General features: G+C 39.9%; 1 protein-coding gene across 3 annotated transcripts in view; it reads left to right on the forward strand.

Moving 5' to 3' along the window:
- mideas.S (mitotic deacetylase associated SANT domain protein S homeolog) overlaps nt 1-26,134 on the forward strand; it is a 56,331-nt gene that overhangs the window by 26,761 nt on the left and 3,436 nt on the right. For 2 of the 3 annotated variants that reach the window (XM_041575285.1, XM_018232252.2), the window contains exons 2-12: nt 3,625-5,219; nt 11,186-11,473; nt 12,023-12,365; nt 14,036-14,105; nt 15,289-15,422; nt 16,826-16,932; nt 17,035-17,110; nt 19,764-19,852; nt 20,411-20,563; nt 23,969-24,160; nt 25,791-25,966. In XM_041575285.1, the coding sequence (XP_041431219.1) occupies nt 3,801-5,219; nt 11,186-11,473; nt 12,023-12,365; nt 14,036-14,105; nt 15,289-15,422; nt 16,826-16,932; nt 17,035-17,110; nt 19,764-19,852; nt 20,411-20,563; nt 23,969-24,160; nt 25,791-25,966 (3,047 nt within the window). In that variant the 5' untranslated portion in view covers nt 3,625-3,800. The remainder of the gene's footprint in view (nt 1-3,624; nt 5,220-11,185; nt 11,474-12,022; nt 12,366-14,035; nt 14,106-15,288; nt 15,423-16,825; nt 16,933-17,034; nt 17,111-19,763; nt 19,853-20,410; nt 20,564-23,968; nt 24,161-25,790; nt 25,967-26,134) is intronic. The other variant, XM_018232254.2, reaches the window with a different exon arrangement.

Below are 26,134 nucleotides of genomic sequence, written 5' to 3' on the forward strand. Positions count from 1 at the left end.
GTAATTGTAAAAAGTCTTAATTTCTGGTGGTCTATCTGAAACCTACTGAACTGAATAAAGTATTTGAAGGCGAACAGTCCCTTTAAAAACAAGGTTTAGGTAACTTTTATTGGGGGAGGGTAATGTAATAGATGGTCTTGAATTCGCTAGTTGTCCGGTAACCAGTAGCAGATGATTTACAGGCAGCATTTACTGATGGGTTACTAGATGAGGACAAACTTTAGACCTTTTATTACATTGCCCCATTAGTGAGTTAAGGTCTCCAAACAAGCTGATCTTTCCTGTCGATATTTCCACTTTGAGTTGGGAGATTTCAGGCTGATCTGATTGTTCGGCCCGAAGTAAAAGCAGGTCAAGGACCACAGGCTGATGCAACCTCTCCCCAACGGGATTTTTAAACCCCCCCAACTGTCCCGTTTTTTGAGGGACAGTCCTGATTTTGATAGCTCAACCCGCAGTCATGGATTGTTACTGAAATGTCCCACATTCCTCTTTGATCTCCTGCACTGAACAGCCAGAAAAACATATAAGTTTCTAAATTTTAATTGGCTTTTGGCAGAGAACCCATAATATGTGGCAGGTGCACTTAGATACTTTTGTAAAATAAGCAAATAAACAATTGTACCAATTTAAGATAAGCAGGTCTCTTGGGGAAGCTGTGACTTGCAGCTTAAAGGGCAATTCACCTTCATTAGCAAAACTGTAATAACTGAAAACACAGTAATATGTTCAAACTTTCACAACCTGCCAAATTTTGTAAAATAGACATGGTAATTAGGGGGTGTGGCCATAATATGAGCATGGTCAGAATTTACTTTTTGCCCCTCGTTATATTTTTGATATGCTGGGTGATCAGTATCTCGCTTATTTTAAGACAGATATCTGTCGGGGCAGGCCCATTTGACAGCCCCATATACGGGTCAATAAGCTGCCAACTTGGTCCGGAACTACAGAATCTGCAGCTTTTGTTGGCCTTTTAATAGCCATATTTACTGTAGTATAGTATTAATCCGTTGCACCTTTTGTATAGGTGACCGTGTCCTGCAGATGTTGCTTTATCTAGAAAGAAACTGTAAATATGGCTTGCAGATCTCTCCAGCAACCACAGTGTTAAAGAATTTTTGGTGGAGGGTTAGTCTCCATGGAAACTGGCTAATTCTCAGAAGTTACCCATGAATAATACTTTTTCAGCATAGTTGCCGCTGTAAAATATTTGTTTCTGTGTAGCAACATATGTCTTCTCACATTATTTTAGTGATGTTTGTATCACTAGCCTAGAATGTTGCTTGGGGATTTAAAGGAGAACTAAACCCTAAAAATTAATGTGGCTAAAAATGACATATTTTATATAGTGAACTTATTGCACGAGGCTAAAGTTTCAGCTTGTCAATAGCAGCAATGATCCAGGACTTCAAACTTGTCACAGGGGGTCACCATCTTGGAAAGTGTCTGTGACACTCACATGCTCAGTGGGCTCTGATTGGCTGTTGAGAAGCGAAGCTTAGGGCTCGTCACTAATTATCCAGCAGAAAATGAGCTTCCCTGGCTGTAATATAAGCTGATGCTATAGGTTTGCTGATTAGTCAATTCTGATGCTAATTGCACTGGTTTCTGTGCTGCCATGTAGTAATTATGTGTATTAATTACTAATCAGCCTTATATTGTGACATTTCTATTCTATGTGTACTGTATATTGTGAGTGGGTCCCTAAGCTCAGTAAGTGACAGCAGCACAGAGCATGTGAATCAGTGAATCAGTAGAAAAGAAGATGGGGAGCTACTGGGGCATCTTTGGAGACACAGATCTTTACTGCTAAAGGGCTGTGGTTGCCTTGGGCTGGTACAGAAGCACAAAACATCATGTACAACATTTCTAGCTAGTTAAGCTTTAGTTCTTCTTTAAATGGCTGCACTAATTATTTAATACACACCCTGAGACATTGACCCGCAGTTGAATGGGAAGTAACTTTCCTGTATGTTGCTTAGAATCAGCATCATATCATAGTTTACCACGTTCCATTCAAATGGAAGCAACACAAGCATGAAACATGGGGGGGGGTGCCAAATATGGGCTGTTATTGGCTGTTGGTAGCCCACAAGAGACTTGGCAGTTCACATGGTTTTTAAGAAGGTTAAGGTTTTGAGGCCATTGGGAGCAACATCCAGTAGGTTGGTGAGCAACGTTTCCGCAGGATCAATTGTTTTGCTTACTGCTGAGGAATGCTGGGAACTGTAGTTCAGAGTGGTTGATGGCCATGCTCTATTACTCCTGAAATGTCTTTTCTGCATATTGTTCCACAGCAAATAAGGGGAGGGAGTTGTACTTTGTTGAAACAAACGCTAGATATAGTAAACGAAGGGGCAGATTTATTAATGGTCCAAGTGAAAATTCTATTTTTTTTTTTTTTGGTCAAAACTCTCAATAGTAGAAGTCCGGGCATCAATCGAATCAAGTTTTTTTTTTTCTGATTCAAATTGAGTTTTTATCATGCAAATTGAATTCTATTCAAGTTTTCGGCTCAGTAAAATTTGACCGAGTTTGAATAATTCGACTTTTATTAATCATTTCCAATTTGTCGAATTTTGAACTTATGGGAGTTTGAATTCGAAATTCAACCCTCTAACAGTCAAAATCCTGTGTAAGCAAGGAGCGCAGAAGCTCATTGATCACATCACACCATCATGATATTTCCCCTCTCAAGAAGCAGATCTTTTCATAGCAGCCGCCAAGAGATTCTGAATATTTTTGGTGAAACTGTGCACCATATTCTGTATAAATATTTCCGCAAGCCATTTTTTATCTACCAGCTCTGCCCATACAAGCCTTATTACGTTCTTGTTCCTTTGTCTGGCTCTTTGTTATGACTACAGAATGTCTGGTGCTTTCCAAAATGAATTGGTTTGTTTATTAGTACCTGAGTGCCTGCAAAACTCCAAATACATGATCTGAATTTGTATAAAGGATAAACTTTTTTCAGGTATGAAAAACCCCGGCAACACCCCCTGCAGAGCTCAACATAATTGCAAGGAGGTGTGTTGCAGTAGATTTCGATAACATAGATCAAAGTGTTTTCTCTGATTAAAGTTATGGGATCCATTATCCAGAAAGCTCTGAATTATGGAAAGGCCAGCTCCCATATATACTGAATTCTATCCAAATAATCCAAATTTTTCAAAACTATTTCCTTTTCCCTTGTTATAATAAAGCAGTAGCTTGTATTTGATCCAAACTAAGATGTAATTAATCCTAATTGGAGGCAAAACCAGTTGGGTTAATTTAATGTTTACATGATTTTCTAGTAGACGTAAGGTATGAAGAGCAAAATTACGGAAGGATCTGTTATCCAGAAAACCCCCAGGTCCCGAGCATTCTGGATAACAGGCCCCATACCTGTATTTAGTTCTGGAATAGTTGTAGGTGCTGCTTGCTTGCTCAACTTGAAGAAAGGTTTTCACAATAGCTCTTATCTTTCTGACTAGGACTTAGGAAATATGGCACAAAACTAAAGGCTGCCAATACAAAAACCCATAGTTTCTATTATGTAAATGGCAAGACCTCCTGTTCTGCAAATGCTTGGTATTTGTGTAATAATGCAGAGACTTATATTCCATTTCTGTGTTGCAGAATCCCATCGTTTGGAGAGTGAGAAGGATGCACCCTGCTGAATCTGGCAAGATCTGAAGAACATTACATACCTCTCCCCGTTTTGGGAACCTGCTACTCTTAAAAGTTATTTATATCCTCTTACTGTTCTTACTGCCGCGGAGAAATCTCCAAGGTTTACATGTGTGTTGATTACCATGAATCTGCAGCCTCAACAAAAGGCTTCAAATAAAAGAACGGGAAAGAGAATTTCGTTTTTCAACGAACAGGCCCTTGCAGTTCCAGGTAAACTGGCACAGGTGAAAGAGCAGCAGTTTTACGGGACCGCGGTGAGGCCGCCAGTTTCTCGGACTTCAGATTTTTCCAAGCTGGACGGTCTTGCTTCTGCTCCTTCCAGCAATATGCTCAATACAGTTATGTATACCCAGGAGAGACCCGATGCTATGAGATTGAATCAGCAGCAAGTTCCCTGTAATTGGAATGTATCCGAAAGAAGTGATCCTACGTGGCAAGCGCAGCCTGCTAATATGTGGCCGCGGAACCCAGGCGGATATGGCATCACCATGGTTTCTTCTTATCACAACCATCATGAGCCACAAAAGCGGAGCCAGGACAAAGCAGTGGGAGTATCTCAGCTAGATATGTATGGGGATGCTCTGCAGCAAATGATGTCTCAGAAAGCTCAACTGGAGCACCACACGCTTGCCCAACAGCAGGCCCATTTAAACTCTGTTTTACAGGCTCAGCAGCAGCAGCAAATTCAGCAGCAGCAAATTCAGCAGCAGCAAATTCAGCAGCAGCAAATTCAGCAGCAGCAAATTCAGCAGCAGCAAACACAGCACTTGTCTTTGCAGCCTTTTCAAATGGCATTTGGGCACCAAGGCCAGAAACCGGCACTTTCTGAACTGTTCCACGTGTTTCCTAATGCCCCATCTAATGCTTCTTTTGCCTCACAGCAGAAACCGCAGCCAGCCCTACCTCAGATGCAACTGTTTGAGAACTTTTACCCAACCCAGCAACAGCAGCAGGCAACCTATGGCGTTCAGCCAGCTGTAACTATGGCACAGCCTCATGGGGTGGCACAGCAGAAGATGCATGTGATAAGCCAGTCTCAGCTTGCTCCAGTATCACAGGCATACACAAAAGCTGTTGCAGAGCACAACCAGCAGACCGTGCTGCCCAAGGCTCAGATTCCTTTGCCGAGGAGGTCACGCAGACTTTCTAAAGAAGGCCTCCCACCATTAGCTCCTACAGGGATCACTCAGCCTTTTGAGGGACAAGTAACGAATCAATACATGCAAAATCCTTATGAGCATACAATACCACATCAGGTAGCGGCACATGAGCCTTACAAGAGGGGAAACCAGCAAATAATTACTCAGGACAAAAACTATGGTCGTCTCCCTGAACTAGATAAGGCACCTCTGCCTCAGAATGGTAGAGCAGGGGAAATGCAGCCTCAGGCTGAGCAGAGTGGGTCTGAAAACGACCCTCTTGCTGGGGGTACTGGAGGGGTGATCCAGACTACAAGACGGCGACGGCGTATATCCCAGGAAGTCAATCTGTTTACTTTGGCCCAGAAGGCATCCGAATTGCCATCTCTTCAAAACACTAAGGTAAATGTTTCATCTTAAAGTAAATTACCAATCTCATGCCAGTCTTTATAAATGTTTGATGCATTTCTTATTGTTGTCTAGCACTTTATTTAAATAAAAACATTAAGAAAACCAAAGAGAAAGTACCCCACTTAATCAATTAGAATTCAAACTGACAGAAAAGTAAACTAATACCTCAACCAACACCCAGATAAGTAAAATTTAGTTAATTGTATAAACCGCAACTTTTGGTTCAATGGGAACCCCTAAGGTGTATTCACTGAGGGGCACATTTACTATGGGTCGAATATCGAGGGTTAATTAACCCTCGATATTCGACCATCGAATCCTTCAACATCGAAGTCGAAGGATTTACCGCAATTCGTTCTATCGAAGGAAACGATTAAATCTTTCGAATCGAAGGATTTTAATCCATCGATCGAACGATTTTCCTTCGATCAGAAATTGCTAGGAAAGCCAATGGGGACCTTCCCCGTAGGCTAACATTGGTGCTCGGTAGGTTTTAGGTGGCGAAGTAGGTGGTTGAAGTTTTTTTTAAAGAGACAGTACTTTGACTACCGAATAGTCGAACGATTTTTAGTTTGAATTGTTCGATTCGAAGTCATAGTCGAAGGTCGAAGTAGCCAAAAAAATTCTAAGTATTTTTTATTTTAATCCTTCACTCGAGCTTAGTAAATGTGCCCCTTAATGTAAATAGTTAAGTTATAAAGTGCAGTGCAATGGATTAAAAAAAAAAATTCATCCACTTGAATCAATTGAGAAATCAATTGAAACCAATCCCATAATTGTTACCAATGATTAAAAAGGCCCCCTAATAGGGTTAAAACCTTATTAAATTAATGAGCAACTCAGTTTCTCCGATTAATTAATAAAAACAATTGACTTAATATATAGCATAAAGCAAACCTTTAGACAATTAAGTGGTTAATTCAGAAGATTTTAAAGGCTGTGCCAATAAATAGTAATACATTATCTTATCGAGTTGATTCTAAAGTATAATTAATTTACAGTGACCATTAATTCAAGGATAAAAATTAAATCAAGCTGCTCGAATTCATAAGAGGAGGAGGAAAATGACTGTGGTCTCAAATATTACGCTAAACCCTAAGCTGTAAGAGGCTATTCTAATCTAAAAAAACTCAAATACGTAATACACAGAAGTGATTTAAACAGTTTCATTCGCCTTGATAAAGCCTTTTATACAAAACAATTTTATTTAACAAATCCTGAACTAAATTATTGCGGGTTGTTGGAATCTCAGATTGCTGCTTGGCTCATAATTTCTCTTCTGGTTTTTCTGCTACAATCTCAGGAGGCCGTGGATTTGTGGTTCTTTAGATTAGAATAGCCTCTTACAGTTTAGGGTTTAGCGTAATATTTAAGATCACAGTCCCGGTTACTTTGCCTTTCTCCCCCTTTCTGGTGTCCCAGGGATAGAAAATAATAGGTAGTAGCTTTTCGGACAACTCCACCTTCTTAATTTTTTCATTTTCCTTAATTTTTATCCTTGAATTAATGGTGACTGTAAATTATACTTTAGAATCAGCTCGATCAGATAATTTATTACTATTTATTGGCACAGCACTTTCAATCACTTTAAAATCTTCTGAATTAACCACTTAATTGCCTAAAGGTTTGCTTGATGCTATATATTATATCAATTGTTTTTATTAATTAATCGGAGAAACTGAGTTGCACATTAATTTAATAAGGTTGTAACCCTATTAGGGGGCCTTTTTAATTTTTGGTAACAATTGTGGGATTGGTATCAATTAATTTCTCAATTGATTCAAGTGGATGATTTTTTTTTTTTTTAATCCATTGAGTGAATAACCCTTAGTGGTTCCCATTGAGTTGCTGTTTATAAAAGGGCAGGTAGAGTATGGCACACACAGGAAGAGTAGCAGGCAGAGTATGACACACACAGGGAGCATAGGGCAGACAGAGTAGCATGCACAGGGAGCACGCGGCAGGCAGAGTATGGCACACACAGGGCCGGCAGAGTATGACACACGGAGCATAGTGCAGGCAGAGTATGGCACACACGGAGCATAGGGTAGGCAGAGTATGGCACACACGGAGCATAGAGCAGGCAGAGTATGGCACACACAGGGAGCATAGGGCAGGCAGAGTATGGGACACACAGAGCACAGGGCAGGCAGAGTATGGCACACACAGGGAGCACAGGGCAGGCAGAGTATGGGACACAAGGAGCACAGGGCAGGCAGAGTATGGGACACACAGAGCACAGGGCAGGCAGAGTATGGCACACACAGGGAGCACAGGGCAGGCAGAGTATGGCACACACAGGGAGCACAGGGCAGGCAGAGTATGGCACACTCAGGGAGCACAGGGCAGGCAGAGTATGGGACACACAGAGCACAGGGCAGGCAGAGTATGGCACACAGAGCACAGGACAAGCAGAGTATGGGACACACAGAGCACAGGGCAGGCAGAGTATGGGGCACACAGAGCACAGGGCAGGCAGAGTATGGCACACACAGGCAGCATAGGGCAGGCAGAGTATGGGACACACAGAGCACAGGGCAGGCAGAGTATGGCACACAGAGCACAGGACAAGCAGAGTATGGGACACACAGAGCACAGGGCAGGCAGAGTATGGGACACACAGAGCACAGGGCAGGCAGAGTATGACACGCGGAGCACAGGGCAGGCAGAGTATGATTAGCGGAGCATAGGGCAGACAGAGTATGGCACACATGGAGCATAGGGCAAGCAGAGTATGGCACGCACACACAGGGAGCACAGGGCAGGCAGAACAGAGCAGGAGACACAGGACCGCTCTAAAGCCACTGTGCTACATGCAGTGACATTATGCTGCTGACCCTGCAGCAGTTTGTGTGATGTGTGAACTGTTGAACAATGTGGGCACTTCTCGTGGTGTGAGTGAACATTACAGGGATTTAGGAGTGTGAACACTAAAGGGGTTACAGATGAGAACGATGTGGGGGGATTACATGTGTGAACAATGCAGGGGCCAGTTAATTTTAGAACCTTTTTAAATTTTACACAAGGTAAGCAGTCACAGCAGGCAGACTTTCATGCGTGTGTGTGTGTGGGGGGGGGGGTCGCTTTCCGCCAGTTGGTCAGCCCTCTTTTAGAGCAATGGCACATAAGGCATTGTCTCCTAAAAACGGATAGGATTCTTTCTGGGCAGCAAAGTTCCCCAAAATACCATTTCCTTTGTGAATGTAGGAATAAAAACTGGAAGATAAACTGGGATCAAATATTATTCATATGAAAAAGGACATTTGTGACCAAGTAATGTTTTACTTGCAGCATCTGGATTAACCGATCCAAACCTTACATGTAAAAAAAAAAAAAATCAGGATTATTTGCAGATGATGTAACCCTCCTATTAACTGACTCAGACCTCTGTACCAAATTTATTACGAGTTCTCGGGGAGTTCCAGAAAAATCAATGACACAAAATGACCAGCTTTACTCATAATCATATGTGACTGAGAAAGGAAATTACTACAATTACATTTCGACTTCCCATGTAAAAGAGAAACATTAGAGGACTTGTGAATTACTTTAACCTCATAGAATTACACTCTGAATTCCCCCTACTGATATTTTAAAATGAGAACAAGACTTGATCAAATGGAACAATTATTCTTTATCCTGGCTGGGCCACATAAGCGACAGAAACCATGCATGGCAATAGATTCATATTTTCTTTAGAACTGTACCAGTAGCAATACCTGAAAAGACTTCTTCAGAGATTAAAAAAAAAGTACTTTATATGGGCAAATAAAAAACATAGTTAAAGGGATCCTGTCATGGAAAAACATGTTTTTTCCAAAACTCATCAGTTAATAGTGCTGCTCCAGTAGAATTCTGCACTGAAATCCATTTCTCAAAAGAGCAAACAGATTTTTTTTATATTCAATTTTGAAATCTGACATTGGGCTAGACATTTTGTCAGTTTCCCAGCTGCCCCAAGTCATGTGACTTGTGCCTGCACTTTAAGATGGAACTACTTTCTGGCAGGCTGTTATTTCTCCTACTTTTACTATTAAGTGCTGTTCTTAGATCTTCCAGGGAGCTGTTATCTTGTGTTAGGGAGCTGATATCTCGTTACCTTCCCATTGTTCTGTTGTTAGGCTGCTCGAGGGGGGGGGGGGTGAAGGGTTGATATCAGTCCAACTTGCAGTAAAGAGTGATTGAAGTTTATCACAGAACAAGTCACATGACTGGGGGCAGCTGGGAAATCAACATTATGGCTAGCCCCGTGTCAGATTTCAAAATTGAATATAACATAATCTGTTTGCTCTTTTGAGAAATGGATTTCAGTGCAGAATTCTGCTGGAGCAGCACTATTAACTGATTTCATTTTGAAAAAAACATGTTTTCCCATGACAGTATCCCTTTAAAGGAAACCGTGACTTCAGCCTGACTTCAGCCTGCTGTACTTACAAAGATCATACAGATGCCTCCCCTATATGGGGCTAGGGCCCAACAATCGAATTAGAAAACTGGTTAGTAGGGTCGAGGACCTCATCAACGAACCGACTTTCGGCCAAATATTGATCGGGAAGGCCCGGTGGAGGGCCCTGTACACCGCCCAATAAAATGCTTTCTAGGAACCATCCAGATCCCACTCTTGAAATCTATATAATTATAATGGCTATTAAACCGTAAAATGCCTCCTTGACGCTGCAAAGCGTGCTCACCGTTTTTTCTAGATGACCTGGGTGTACATACCCCCAGGTCCCACGCTTCTGGGCTCGCACACGCTTAATCAATGCATAAAGGTCTAGAGAAAAACTGTGACGCCCCAAACCCGTAGCTGTTGGTGAAACCAAAAATTGGCAAGCACTCCGTAGCCCCATTTGTAAAGCATTCAAGTTTATTTCAACAGGTTAAAAACATCACAATCCTGACGCGTTTCATATCGTAATCTTAGGCATAACTTGCATTGTGTCAAACGGCTATGCATGTGATGCTTATGACTACATATCTTCGATACGAAACGCGTCAGGATTGTAATGTTTTTAACCTTTTGAAATAAACTTGAACGCTTTACCCCACGAGTGGACTACGGAGTGCTTGCCAATTTTTGGTCTTCAACTGTGAGGGTTACCGTATGCCTAAAGCTCTCCTCCAAAACTATAATTAGATGCAGCAGTGAAAAACATGTGAATGGGATGAGTTCTCTCATGTCTTTGGCTGGAGTCCAGTGAAAAATAATAGTATGTAGGAGTAAGTGTCCTTATATTGGCACGCTTTTCACCTGCAGCCCTTGCACACAGCCCCTATTCTTCAAGAGTTTCCCAAATTTGTGTACGGGCACCACTAGAAATTTTTAGGTGCAGCACTTCTCTTTCGTTTCACCCCAATAAACTGGTGTTGTGGTAAATTAAAGGTGCTGTATCCTAAAAGTAGGAAATGCAGTGAACACAAAGGAGAACTAAACCCTAAAAATTAATATGGCTCGAAATGCCATATTTTATATAGTGAACTTATTGCACGAGGCTAAAGTTTGAGCTTGTCAATAGCAGCAATGACCCAGGACTTCAAACTTGTCACAGGGGGTCACCATCTTGGAAAGTGTCTGTGACACTCACATGCTCAGTGGGCTCTGACACAGATATAAATAGCTTACATTCTTTATTTTTGTCCATTGCTGCACTTCTCTGTTGCTAAGCTTTGGTTTGCATGGGACCAGGGAAGCCATAGTTGACTATATATCCATTGGGTTGATAATAAACGTCTATGGGAAAGGCTGTGCTCCAGTTAAGGTGAAACGATGACCATGTGCATTCTGATGCCTGGGATAGCTGTTTGGAGGGTAATGCAAATCAGAAAGTGTGCTGTGGAAGAATAAGAACATTACTTTGGAGCTGGGGAGTGCACATGTTTAGCAATGAATAAAATCCTATGTATGTTTTAAATCCTGAATTTCAAGTGTCTCCTCTATTTTTGATGCCTTTGAACAGCTGGATGCAGAAGCATCAGGCGATAAGAAGCAGAGCCTAGAATCGAAAGCCAATTTAGACTTTGCAGGAGTTCCAACTAACAAGAGGACCAGAGGAGATGGCGACTTGAGACCCCTAGTAATGCCTGTGTCTGTACCCGTGAAAATGGAACCTGGGAAAGAAAAGGGAGAAGATGCAACGATGGAAAGGACTGCAGGCTCTGAAAGAGACTCCTCTTCATCTATGCCATCTGTGATAGTCACGCGGAATAGAGCTGGGCAAGCAAATCTAACTGAGGCATCAGCATTGGTAAGTTATAATCACCACTGAAACACATTCAGGGTATTGACTTGATCTTAGAAACACCTATTGGCAAAATCCTTTGCAAATGTTTATGTAAAAAATCCACACTCTCCTAATTGGTATTAAAAATTAGTTTTTCCCTGAATTTTTTTAAACAATGAGCTCTGTATAAACAAAACCCCCTGCCCTTTGAGTTAAGGGGCAGCCCACTATACAGAGCAATTATATCTAGACTCTATTTATGTTTTACTACCTACCTACAGGAAGCTGGAAAGTGAAAGTGGTTTAGTTTTCTGGTTAAATGCAATGTATAGACCTCTTTCAAAAACGTACGTTCAGCACAAGCCCTATTATTACTAATGAATAATAGTAAAAGATTGACAACATGTTCCACAGTCAGTGGTTTTAGAGAATAGCTTATTTATTGAGTTTCTGTTTAAAATATTTGCCTCTTTTAAATCATCTAATCTGTTTTCCATCTCATCTTCATGTAAGTATAATATTATGTAAGAACACTTTTGACACGTCTTCTTTCTAATGATTTTATTTTTGTAGAAAAATGAAGCTTCTCCAATATCCGAAGGAGAAACCCAATCCCGGAAACCAAAGCGACCTAGACCCGAACCTTTGTTTATCCCTCCAAAATCCGGCACCTTCATTGTTCCTGTCCTATATTCCAACATTACTCCATACCAAAGCCACCTTCGATCACCTGTACGGGTATCTGATCACCCATGTGACAGAAACTTTGAACTTCCGCCTTATACCCCACCACCCATACTCAGCCCAGTACGTGAGGGCTCAGGACTGTACTTCAATGCTATCTTGTCGGCCAGCACCCATGGAATGCCTCCACCAATCACACCCAAGAGCAGCACACGGACTCTGCTAAGATCCAGTAAGTTTTCATGACATTCAATACACTACATAGTGCAGACCGTAAACTAGAGGGAAAGGCAAAATGATCATCAGGAACTATTTATTATCTTTGAGAGGCACATTCATCAAGTGTCGAGTTTCAAATTCATGCGAGTTTTTTTTTTATTTATTTTTTTAAACTCCCTTAAATTCGATTGAATTCGAAATTCAATCAGGGTAAATTTATTAAAGGACCAGTAACTAGGGATGCACCGAATCCACTATTATCCTTGGCGACGCATACGGGCGAGTATTGAATCGAATTTGAACCCTAATTTGCATATGTAAATTACGGGTGGGAAGGGGAAAACATTTTAAAATTCCTTGGTTTGTGACAAAAAGTCACGCAATTTCCCTCCCCGCCCCTAATTTGCATATGTAAATTAGGGTTCGGATTCGGTTCAGCCAGGCAGAAGGATTCGGCCGAATCCTGCTGAAAAAGGCCGAATCGAATCCTGGATTCGGTGCATCCCTACCTGTAACATCAAGTTTTTTAAAAAAAAATTCGTTAGTATAGAACGATAAAAAAACACAAGGACAAATGAAACTTTTAAATCGTTATTAAGATAGAACTTACCAAAACTCTGCTTGCGCTCCTCTTCAGAAAAGGCGATCCATCGTGCGGCGTTCGATTCCTCCTCCCTGCTTTCCTTAAAGGAGATGGCCAGGGAGGAGAAATCAAGCGCCGCATGATGGGTCGTCACCATGTTGCCTTTTCTGAAGAGGAGCGCAAGCGGAGTTTCAGTAAGTTATTTCTTAATAAAGACTTGGCGATTTAAAAGTTTCATTTGTCTTTGTGTTTTTTGTTTTTTTTCATTCAATGCTAACAATTTTTTTTTTTAAATTGTTACTGATCCTTTACGAAAATCAAATTGGACGAATTTAACCGATCTGAAAACTTGAATTCCATTCGAATTATACAAAACTAGATTCAAGTTTTTTCTCCGAAGGCTACAAACATCTCCAAATTGATCCCTGGACTTCTCCCATTTACGTATACAGTAATTTCGGGAGGTTTTAGGTGGCGAATAGTCAAATTTGAATTCTTAAAGGGCTAGAGCAGTGATCCCCAACCAGTAGCTCGCGAGCAACATGTTGCTCACCAAACCCTTGGATGTTGCTCCCAACGGTCGTCCAAACAGGTGCTTATTCTTGAATTCCAGGCTTGACGGGAAGTTTTGGCTGTATAATAACCAAGTGTACTTCCAAACAAAGCCTCCTGTAGTTTGCCAGTCCACATAGGGACCACCAAACAGCCATTTACAGTCCATCTTTGGCACCGTTTTTGCCTGCCTGTGTTGCTCCCCAACTCTTTTTATTTTTGAATGTGGTTAAAAAAGTTTGTGGACCCCTGGGCTAGAGTATGATGAATCTCGAAAAATCAAATCGAGTTTGGATAATTCCCTAGTCGAAATACGACAGTTTTGACCATAAAAAAAAATTAGAAAATTTAGAATTTTCAATTCGACCCTTTAATAAATCTTCCACTGAATGTGTCATTTTTCCTGCTCTTAAAACTGTGTCCGATATCTTGGTCCCAAATTTTCAGAACGTTCCTAAAACCACTGCTTTATTCACTGTTGCGAGCGTTTCTCTTTTTCCGTTTCTTTCTTTTTTTCCCGTGTCCTTTTCACAAATACATTTTTCCAGCAGATAGCTTGGAGGATATGCCGCCTTTGCTCACAGCCATGGGAGAAGCCACCCCAGTTAGCATAGAGCCGTAAGTCTTTATTGTAGTAAAATCACTCCTTTGACTTTACAGTATTCCTATAAATATTCTGCTTCTCCTAGTTGGGGTGAAGTCCATGCTACTTTATATCACATAGATAATTTTAATTTTTAAAAATAGGAATTATTTGCTCATAATGGCATCTATGGAAGATGGCCTTCCTGTAATTTGGAGTATTCTTCCCAAACATGTACCGTAGTTCTTTTCTTTGGGTAATAGGTATGGTTTGAAAGGGGAAGTTTTAATATTGTCTTTGATTTTCTCAATTGACTTGTATATACATTAATTAATTATGTTCTTTATGTAGGTGTTGTTAACAGGGATTTATTTATTACCATAGTTACCGTTCTTTCCTTTGTGCAGCAGTTATCTACTGGGGCTAGTTGTTTTTTTAGGAGCCAGTTAGTTGAATGTTTTAAGGGCACATAACAGCCAGTAAAGACTTAGAATGTTGTACCCTATGGGGTAAATTCACTAAAGGGCGAAGTGACCAACGCTGGCGACGATTTGCTAGCGTTACCGTTTTTAGGCACATTACTAATGGGCGCAGGTGTCACTTCGCTAGCGAAAGAGACAGACGTTGACGGTCATTCGAACTCTATCGCCAGGCGAATGGACGTTTCTCTGCAAATTCACTAAGATGCGGATTATACTGAACGTTACCTCTTTCGCCAGACTTGCCGTCACCAGCTCAGACCAGGTCGAAGTACAATGGAGTGCATAGATCTTCCTCAGTCTTCTGTTACTTACATCATATTTTTAGTGGAAAAGTTTATAAGTCCCAAAAAACGCTGGCATCTTTTTCCTTTTTTCAGAGTGATAGCCTGCAAAAGGCCTTAAAATCTTTTTCGGGCACCGGGTTACCCCCCTCCATTTTCTAACATATGAAATATAAACTATACAGTGGGCTCATGTGTAGGGCATTATAAGTGCCCACCTTAGGCACGAAACGCGTCAGGCTTACACATGTCCTAATAAAGATTTTTTTACTTTTAGAAAGCATTTTTGGCTACTGCTTTGCTACAGGATGACCTCTTACTACAGTTGAATGTTCTGTGTGAAGTTCTCTCCGAATTTCACATGGACTATTTTATGAGGGCCAGGCAGAGTTTACAAGGGCAAGAAATGTATTCCCAGAATTGTGGCTTCGCGTCTGATTTTGATGTTATTTTAGGCGTATAAACATTGGCCCACGGTTCCAGGCAAACATTCCAGACCTTCGAGACCTAAGTTCAGCCCCTTGCCGTGAGCATAAAGCAAACCTTGTGTGGCAACCGTGGAACGAATCTGACAACAGCCACCGGAAAGGTGAGTTGCGGAAACAAAAATAACTAGTAAGTAAAACAGATTATATTTAGTGTTTTTTTCATTTTATTTTTTTTATTGTTGTTTTTATTCGGAAAGCTGTGCGGGAAGTTTGTTATATTCCAACCACGAACCTTATTACTAGGGATGCACCGAATCCAGGATTCGGCATTTTTCAGCAGAACTCGAATTCGGCCGAATCCTTCTGCCCGGCCGAACCGAATCCTAATTTGCATATGCAAATTAGGGGCAGGATGGAAATTGCATGACTTTTTGTCACAAAACAAGGAAGTAAAAAATGTTTTCCCCTTTCCACCCCTAATTTGCATATGCAAATTAGGGTTCGGATTCGGTTCGGTATTCGCCCGAATCTCTCGCAAAGGATTCGGGGGTTCGGCCGAATCCAAAATAGTGGATTCGGTGCATCCCTACTTATTACTTTGTATAAATGAGACATCTTTAGTTATTGTAATGGTCATATATGAAAGAAAATGTAGATTAATCAGTTTTAGGTTACTTTGCCGCAATGTTTGTTTTATTATTGTAAGAATCCTGTTGCTGATAAACGGTCACTTACAGGAACAGTAACACCGAAAGATGAAAGTGTACACGATTTAAAGGAATGTCAATGTAATTTACTTTTGTGCTGCACTAGTACAACTGGTGTGTTTGCTTCAGAAACACTACTATAGTGTATATAAACAATCTTCTGTGTGGCCATGGGGAGGGGCAGACATTCAGAGCTGAAAAAGGAGAAAAGGCACAGGATACATGTCGGATAACCGATAAGCTCTGTAGTATACAATGGGATTCTTCAGAACTTATCTGTTATCTACTGTGTATCCTGTGCTTGAATGGCTGCCCCCATGGCTACACAGCAGCTTGTTTATATAAACTATAGTAGTACTTATCTGTTATCTACTGTGTATCCTGTGCTTGAATGGCTGCCCCCATGGCTACACAGCAGCTTGTTTATATAAACTATAGTAGTACTTATCTGTTATCTACTGTGTATCCTGTGCTTGAATGGCTGCCCCCATGGTTACACAGCAGCTTGTTTATATAAACTATAGTAGTACTTATCTGTTATCTACTGTGTATCCTTTGCTTGAATGACTGCCCCCATGGTTACACAGCAGCTTGTTTATATAAACTATAGTAGTACTTATCTGTTATCTACTGTGTATCCTGTGCTTGAATGGCTGCCCCCATGGCTACACAGCAGCTTGTTTATATAAACTATAGTAGTGTTTCTGAAGCAAACACAGCAGTTTCACCAGTACAGGGTAACAGTACATTACATTGTCATTCCTTTAAAACACTTTCATTTTTTGGTGTTACTGTCCCTTTAGCTTACTGGTGCTATTTAAATAAAGGATAATGTTTAACCGTTGCTTATTGTGCAGAAGTGGAAGAGCTACTTACAGCGGCTTGTTCCAGTATCCTGCCAGGAGGAGGCACCAATCAAGAGCTGACACTTCATTATCTACATGAGACCAAGGGAAATGTACTGGTATGCGGCCTATGGTTTCTATTAACAATGCTGAATTGAGTTAAAATACATTTGTGTTATTAGATCATTTTTATTGATTTTTTTTTTCTTTCTCCTAATTAGGCTGCTCTGGCCAAGCTGCTCCTGAAAAAACCCAGCCGAATTAGAAATCATCCTCTTTGTGACTATCATTACTCAGGTAATAACTCCTTTAGTGTCTGGGTCACTGCATTCTGGTGATGGAGACGTTGTTTTTTTTTTTGTTTTTTTTTGGGTTTCTAAAGTTGTCTATCCGTAGGCTAGTGGATGGGTGATTTTGAAACACTTCTTGGTGTGCTATTTAGTATGGATGCACCAAATCCAGGATTCTGCCTTTTTTAAGCAGGATTCGGCCAAATCTTTCTGCCCGGCTGAACCGAATCCTAATTTGCATATGCGGGGAGGGAAATCATGTGACTTTTTGTCACAAAACAAGGAAGTAAAAAAATGTTTTCCCCTTCCCATCCCTTATTTGCATATGCAAATTAGGATTCCGATTCGGATCAGTATTTGGCCGAATCTTTAGTGGATTCTGTGCATCCCTACTATTTAACAGATCACTAGGGATGGGCGAATTATTTCGCCTTGCCGTGCGTCAAAAAAATTGACGCCCATATACTTTAATGAGCGTCAGCGACAATTCACCGGTGCATATTTTTGGCGACACAAAACGGTTCAAATTCACCCAAGCTTACAGATCACCGTTATGGGGTTGAGCTTTGATGAATAGTGCCCCCGTTTAATTGTTCTGCCATATAAAATGCAAAGCCCTCTGCCCCAGTTCTAGCCTTTATGTAAAGTTGCATCTTATATAGGAGACATTTATTAATAATTGGGTTTTTTTTAACTAGCAGTGACAATTCTTACAAGTCTGTGAGAAATTATCAATTATTACAGGTTTACTAATCTGTTTTCTTCTCTGTAACAATTCCCCAACAAAAAAAAATAATAGCTCTATAGCGTAGTATAAATGTATATGAATATATGTCGTAAAAACACTTTTTTCTTAAAAAGTTAATCTGTAAAAACCCATGTGGGAATTTTAAAAAAAGATGTGCAAAATGCTCTTTCCTTGTGCTCAAAGATGTGAGTGGCCCAGAATAAGGACTAAGCACAAGCTGAAGGTTTTTCTGCTCGTTCTTTGTTGAACAGGGCATGACCACCACTAGGGATGGGCGAATTTGACCCGTTTCGTTTCGATAAAAATTTGCCGCTGGCGAAATGTCGCCGACGCCCATTTAAGTCTATGGTCTTCAAAAAAATATTGATTCGTGGTGAAATTTTTTTTGACGAGCGTCTTTTTATTTATTTATTTATTTTGACGCACAACGCCATACAAGTCTATGGGCGTCATTTTTGTGGCAAAACAAGGCGAAAAAATTCACCCATCCCTAACCACCACTAGTCTATGCTCAAAACTAGTTGTCAGCTGACTTTGGAAGGTACCATTTGCATTTAGATTGAAGTAGTATGACTCTTGCCAGCTTCACTCTGTAATGCCTTTCCTAGGGTTATGGCAGTGCTGAATCATTCTTTTCTAGTTTAATTTCACTGATCATTGAGCACTTTCCCTTATATAGGTCTGTATCCATCCAAAGACAAGTAATTTCTGTTGTTCATGTGATCTTTCTTAAAGGGATACTGTCATGGGAAAACATTTTTTCAAAATGAATCAGTTAATAGTGCTGCTCCAGCAGAATTCTGCACTGAAATCCATTTCTCAAAAGAGCAAACAGATTTTTTTATATTCACTTTTGAAATCTGACATGGGGCTTGACATATTGTCAATTTCCCAGCTGCCCCAAGTCATGTGACTTGTGCTCTGATAAACTTCAATCACTCTTTACTGCTGTTCTGCAAGTTGGAGTGATATCACCCCCCTCCCTTTTCCCACCCAGCAGCCAAACAACAGAACAATGGGAAGGTAACCAGATAGCAGCTCCCTAACACAAGATAACAGCTGCCTGGTAGATCTAAGAACAACACTCAATAGTAAAATCCCATGTCCCACTGAGACACATTCAGTTACATTGAGAAGGAAAAACAGCAGCCTGCCAGAAAGCATTTCTCTCCTAAAGTGCAGGCACAAGTCACATGACTGGGGGCAGCTGGGAAATTGACAAAATGTCTAGCCCCATGTCAGATTTCAAAATTGAATATAAAAAAAATCTGTTTGCTCTTTTGAGAAATGGATTTCAGTGCAGAATTCTGTTGGAGTAGCACTATTAACTGATGTGGAAAACATGTTTTCCGATGACAGGATCCCTTTAAAGGAGAACTATTGCGAAAATGAAATTTTAATAAAAGATTCATCATACTGCAATAAGAAACTTTGTAAATACAACCAATTAAAAATTCTGCATTGTTTCTAAAACAATCAAGTTTATATTCACCATTCCTCAGCATCTGTCTCTCTACATGCAGCAGTTGGGTGTCAGATGAATGATCCAATATATCTTATAGGAGGGCTTCCTTTCCTAGCAGATGAATTAGAGATCACTCAAATAACTGATTCCAGTACAAACAAAATCTAACAAAATAACTGCTGTTTGCACGAATCCTGCATGTAGAGAGACATGATGTCTGGTGATTTTAATACATCTTGGATATATTGGATCATTCATCTGACACCCAGCTGCTGCATGAAGAGGGAATGAAGAGAAACAGATGCTGACAGAGAAATGGTGAAGATAAATTTGATTATTTTCAGAATTTCTAATTGATTGTTTCTTATTTCAGTATGCTGAAGCTTATATTACATTTTTTATTTTCACTATAGTTCCCCTTTAACCTTATAATTATTACCTACACAGGATCAGACCGATGGTCTGTGGAAGAGAAAAGGCTTTTTAACAAAGGAATGGCAATTTACAAGAAAGACTTTCTGCTGGTACAGAAACTGGTATGTATAGGGCTCACATTTTGTTTATAATGTTCAATAGAAACATGAACTCCATTCATTTAAAGAGCACCTATCATGCAAAAAGTGTTTTTTCTGCTGGAGGTGTGAGTTAATAGCACCCACACTCTGGTTAGAGGAAATAATAGTATATTATTAAAAACCATCTCTCAAGCGCTACACTGCCTGCCCCAGGAGGGAACTCCTGCTATGCATTGCCATGTTGGGGCATGTGCATAGTAAGTGAGTACCCAAGGTCACTAATTATTTAAGGTCAACTGTTGCACCTCCCATTCTTATGTCCCAAGATGTGATACTCACTCATTATGTGCATGCAAGTGCCCCCAATGTTGATGCCCTTCCAAGTGCAGGAGGTGTAGCGATTGTAAGGGGAGTTAACGTATTAACATACTATTGGTTTCCGTAACCTGAGTGAAGACTTTATATAAGACCTCGTCGCCTGTGGGGAAGAAATTTTTACGTGATCGGTCCCCTTTAAATTTATATCTAAAAGCACAAAGTTGTCGTACAATTCTGTATTCACTTATTGGCTCCTTACAGATAAAGACAAAGACCGTGGCTCAGTGTGTTGAGTTCTACTATACCTACAAGAAGCAGGTGAAGATTGGCCGCAATGGAATATTAATCTTTGGAGATGCAGAGCCTGCGGCAGATGATAAAAACCCAAGGGAAGATTCTGAAATTAACATAAAGGTATAAATATACACCATTAATTCACGAGAAGGCCGTGTATATATGTGTATATGTATGTATATAAGAGGTCCTCTGCACTCAACCCATTATCAATATATTTAAGACAGAGACATTTTGTGCTACTGCTACTGAAAAATGCCTTCCCCTTTAAACAACACAGGGATTGTTTGTCCATATATTGCAATATATTTAAGCTGAACAACTACGTCACAGTCATCCAATATCTGGCCAGTCCTACGCTCAATTTTATCTGATTCATTAAGAATTCTATTGCTTCATTATACATTTTACAAAGGGACTAAGTTTTACCTGCAACTTACTAGCTGCTTTCAAAGTAAAACTCCCAAACTTGGCTGCCCTTTTATTAGACACCAGTGGGATCACCTGTCTATAGCTGGATACACAGATATACAGTATTCAGAATAATAGCAGTGTGTTTAAAAAAAAAGTGAATAAAGCTCAAAATCCTTATAATAGCTTTTATTTCCATGCATGCAAATACATTGGGAACACTGCACATTCTATTCCAAATCAATATAAAAAAATAAATATTTACCAAATTTGTGTTATTCATTTACAGAAAGTGAAGAAAAAGGGAATATTAGGCTGTTCCTTAAAATAGCAGTTTGTGCATTCTCTTTACAAACTCAAACATTCACTGTATAAACTGAAAAATGTGTCAAGATTTTGCTTTCCTTTGACTCACTGAACTAATATTTAGTTGTATAATCAGTGTTTCTGAGAACTGCTGCACCTCTGTGTTACATGGAGTCCACCAACTTCCAACAACCTGTTACATTCCACAATTCTTCTGCATCTCTTGCTTTTGCCTCAGAAACACCATTTTTGAGGACACCCCACAAATTGGATTAAGGTCCAGGGATTGGGCTGGTCACTCCATAACGTCAATCTTGTTGGTCTGGAACCAAGATGTTGCTCATTTACTGGTGTGTTTGGGGTCGTTGTCTTGTTGAACCCCCATTTCAAGGACATTTCCTCTTCAGCATAAGGCAACATGATCTCTTCAAGTATTTGATGGATTGAAACTGATCCATGATCCCTGGTATGTGATAAATAGGCCCAACACTACAGTATGAGAAACATCCCCATATCATGATGCTTGTGCCCCCGGCTTCACTCTCTTCACTCTGTACTGTGACTTGAATTCAGTGTTTGGGGGTCGTCTGACAAACTGTCTGTGGCCCCTAGACCCAAAAAGAACAATGTTGCTTTCATCAGTCCACAAAATGTTGTGCCATTTCTCTTTAGGCCAGTCAATGTGATCTTTGGCAAATTGTAAGCTCTTCAGCACGTCTTTTTTTCAACAATTGGACTTTGCGGGGGCTTCTTGCCAATACCTTGGCTTCACATAGACGTCTTCTAATTGTAACAGTATCACAGGGAACTTTACTCCTTCTTTCATCTTCCTGGAGCTGATCATTTAAGCAAAAAACACACAATTAGCGAGCACTCACCTGTTCCACGGGTCCCGATTACACCTGTGCTGCCACGTATTCACGCCTCCGGTCTTGGACGATTAGGAATACAAGTATACAATGGTTCATACGGAGCACTCGATGTATTGATCATCATATTAATCATATCTTCATTTATTGGATATGATTAAAAGCATAAATCCAGCTCATATGAATAGAGTGCAGAATAGAGGCTTGACCAAATCCCTTTATTATCATATTTAAATGACCGTTTTACTTGTTTAATGGTAAATGGAGGTGTAATAAGTACCTAATTTTTTATCTATTTTTGCTATGATTATTATTATATGATTTGTAAAGTATGCAGTTAAGATATATGTAAATTTTCTTTCTGGTTGAATGTAAATATAATTTCCACAATCCGTATTTACTCACCAGGTGTTGCTTTGACTTCTGTTGTATTACCCTCTTGTGGGAGCTTAATGGTTACTGATTTTATGGGGTGGGGTTAATGTGACGATTTCTACTGGGATGAGGGGTTTGGATATCTTATGCTTTTGAGGAAGCGGCGAGACGCCACGAAACGCGTCAAGCGTGGGATACTAATCACATTCATATGAGCTGGATTTATGCTTTTAATCATTCAATAAATTAAGATTTTATTAAATAAATCGAGGGCTCCGTATCAACTGTTGTATACGTGGAGCTGATCATTGGCTGAGTCGTTGCCATTTTGGCTATTCTTCTATCCATTCCAATGGTAGTTTTCCATTTTCTTCCACGTCTTTCAGGTTTTGGTTGCCATTTTAAACCATTCGAAATCATATTAGCCAAGCAGCCTATCATTTTCTGCACATCTTTATATGTTTTCACCTCTTTAATCAACTTTTTAATCAACGTACGCTGTCTTTCTGGAATGTCTGGAACCCATGTTACTCAGAGAGAAATGCACTTTAACCAGCATGCACATTTTTTCCTTAAAGGAACAGTTCAGTTTAAAGATAAAAACTGGGTAAATAGATAGGCTGTACAAAATGAAAAAAAATGTTTCTTATATAGTTAGTTAGCCAAAAATGTAATGTATAAAGGCTGGAGTGACTGGATGTTTAACAGAACAGAACACTGCTTCCTGCCTTTCAGCTCTCTAACTCTGAGTTAGTCAGCAACATTAAGGGGGGGCACATAAGACTAGGGTTGCCACCTGGCCGGTATTTTACTGGCCTGGCAGGTAAAAATAATGATTGAATGTAATTTAATAGGGGGAAAAAGATATTTTTTCCCAGAAAAGGTGGCAACCCTACATAGGACATAACTGTTCAGTGAGTTTTCAATTAATCCTCCGCATTCAGCTCAGATTCAAAAGTAACAATTATGATCCATCCCTCAAGTCACTGATTGGTTACTGCCTGGTAACCAATCAGTGGAAACCAAGAAAGATGCAAAGCAGGAAGTAGTGTTCTGGCTATTATGTTACACATCCAGTCACTCCAGCCTATATACATATTAACTATATAAGATTTTTTTTATTTTGCACAGCCTATCTATTTACCCACTTTTTATTTTTATACTGAACAATTCCTTTAAATAAGGGGCTGTAATTGACACCTGTCACCTAATGAATGACGTCACTAATTAAACTCCTCACTGCTATTATTTGGAACAAGCTATTATTATGTTGAACACTGCTATTATTTGGAACAAGCCTCAATGAATGATCCAATGACACAGAATCAGCAGCAGGTCATGACTGTTGGGTCTGTTGGGTTTCTATTACTCTACTACACCTACTGGTAAATTATTTGCCATGTAGTAATAGAATTGCTACCAAATACAGTGATTGATCAGGTCAGTGATGTCAGACTGCTATTATTCTGAACACAACTGTATATTTAGCAGTCTGCTGAAATAAAACAATGGTTTTGCTTGATCAGAAAATACCAACCACTGTAAAATCTTTTCTCTCCAAAAGAACTCTCATCGAATGCCACCTGTTATCCCTCCCAGAAGGGAGATTCTAATAGAGAGAAGAGCAGAAGAGTTGACAAATAAGGGATTTGAGGAGAGTAAGATACAAGTTCATTCTAATGAGCTGAAGAAAGAAGAGGAAGAGAGGGTGTCCCCTCCAACCAAGGTCACCCAAACTCTTGAAGCCAGTGAAATAGTAAGAAACGTTGATTGATCAATACACATTTTCTGGTCCCGTTTTATTAGTACAGGTGTGGAACCTGTTATCCAGAATGCTCAGGGCCTGGGTCATTCCGGATAATGGATCATTCCATAATTTGGATCTCCATAACTTAAAGGGATTCTGTCATGATTTTTTATGATGATGTTTTTATTTCTACATTACACTAGTTAAACTGCAAATAATTCACTCTACAAAGTAAAATTTCATTCTTGAACCAGCAAGTGTATTTTTTTTTAGTTGTAATATTGGTGTGTAGGTGCATCTCAGGTTATTTTGCCTGGTCATGTGCTTTCAGAAAGAGCCAGCACTTTAGGATGGAACTGCTTTCTGGCAGCCTGTTGTTTCTCCTACTCAATGTAACTGAATGTGTCTCAGTGGGACCTGGATTTTACTATTGAGTGTTGTTCTTAGATCTACCAGGCAGCTGTTATCTTGTGTTAGGGAGCTGCTATCTGGTTACCTTCCCATTGTTCTTTTGTTTGGCTGCTGGGGGGAAAAAGGGGGGGGGGGTGATATCACTCCAACTTGCAGTACAGCAGTAAAGAGTGACTGAAGTTTATCAGAGCACAAGTCACATGACTGGGGGCAGCTGGGAAATTGAAAAAATGTCTAGCCCCATGTCAGATTTCAAAATGAAATATAAAAAAAATCTGTTTGCTCTTTTGAGAAATGGATTTCAGTGCAGAATTCTGCTGGAGCAGCACTATTAACTGATGCGTTTTGAAAAATTTTTTTTCCCATGACTGTATCTCTTTAAGTCTATTAGAAAATTAGATAAACATTAAATAAACCCAATAGGCTGGTTTTGCTTCCAATAAGAATTAATTATATCTTAGTTGGGATCATGTACAAGGTTCTGTTTTATTATTACAGAGAAAAAGGAAATAATTTTTAAAAATGTGGATTGTTTGGATAAAATGGAGTCTATGGGAGAAAGTCATTCCGTAATTCGGAGATTTCTGGGTAGTGGGTTTCCGGATAACAGATCCCATACCTGTAATTGAGCATTTGTCCAAGTGCATATGTTTTCAAAAACATGACTACAAGGTTTTTGTTTAGCAGCTTTCCACTTTGGAATTTCAGCAGCTATCCGGTTGCTAGAGTACAATTTACCCTAGAAACCAGGCAGTGGTTTGAATCAAAGACTTGAATAAGAATAGGAGAGGGGCTGAACAGAGCGATAATAAAACGAAAACGGAAAAAATAATTTTTCCACTTTTTCCCTTTCCTGCCCTTAATTTGCAAATGCAAATTAGGATTTCTTTCTGTATTCGGCCAAATCTTTCATTGGGGATTTGGCCGAAATTCATTTAAACATTAAATAAAGCCAATAGGCTGGTTTTGCTTCCAATAAGGATTAATTATATCTTAGTTGGGATCAAGTACAAGCGACTGTTTTATTGTTACAGAGAAAAAGGAAATCATTTTTTAAAATGTGGATTATTTGGATAAAATGGAGTCTATGGGAGACAGCCTTTCTGTAATTCGGAGCTTTCTGGGTATCGGGTTTCCGGATAAGGGATCCTATACCTGTATCTTATTGGTGTTTAACTCCTGCCACTAAATGCTTTAGCATTGACCTGTCACCTAAACTTTGCTTTAGATAAATGATACTCTGATCCTGAGAAACCAGGAGTCCAACAGAAGAATGGCAGATCAATCATCCAGAACAAGAGAAAGGAGACCACGAAATAAGTTTTCACCAGAAGGTACCAAACCTCCGGTCCAAAACAAGCCCCCTGAACAGGAAGGCATTTTCCCTTGCAAAAAATGTGGCAGGTGAGAATAAAGTGAATGATGATTGTATTTTGTATTTATATAGTGAATAAAGTACCCCCTCTTGTAAAATATAAGGATATTATAAGTCACTGAGGAGTTTCATGACCATATAAAAGCAAAAGGCCGAAGGCCGAGTGTTTTAATACAGGTCAAGGAACTCAGTGATTA

Source organism: Xenopus laevis, chromosome 8S (genome assembly GCF_017654675.1).
Source record: "Xenopus laevis strain J_2021 chromosome 8S, Xenopus_laevis_v10.1, whole genome shotgun sequence".
Classification (NCBI taxonomy): Eukaryota; Metazoa; Chordata; class Amphibia; order Anura; family Pipidae; genus Xenopus; species Xenopus laevis.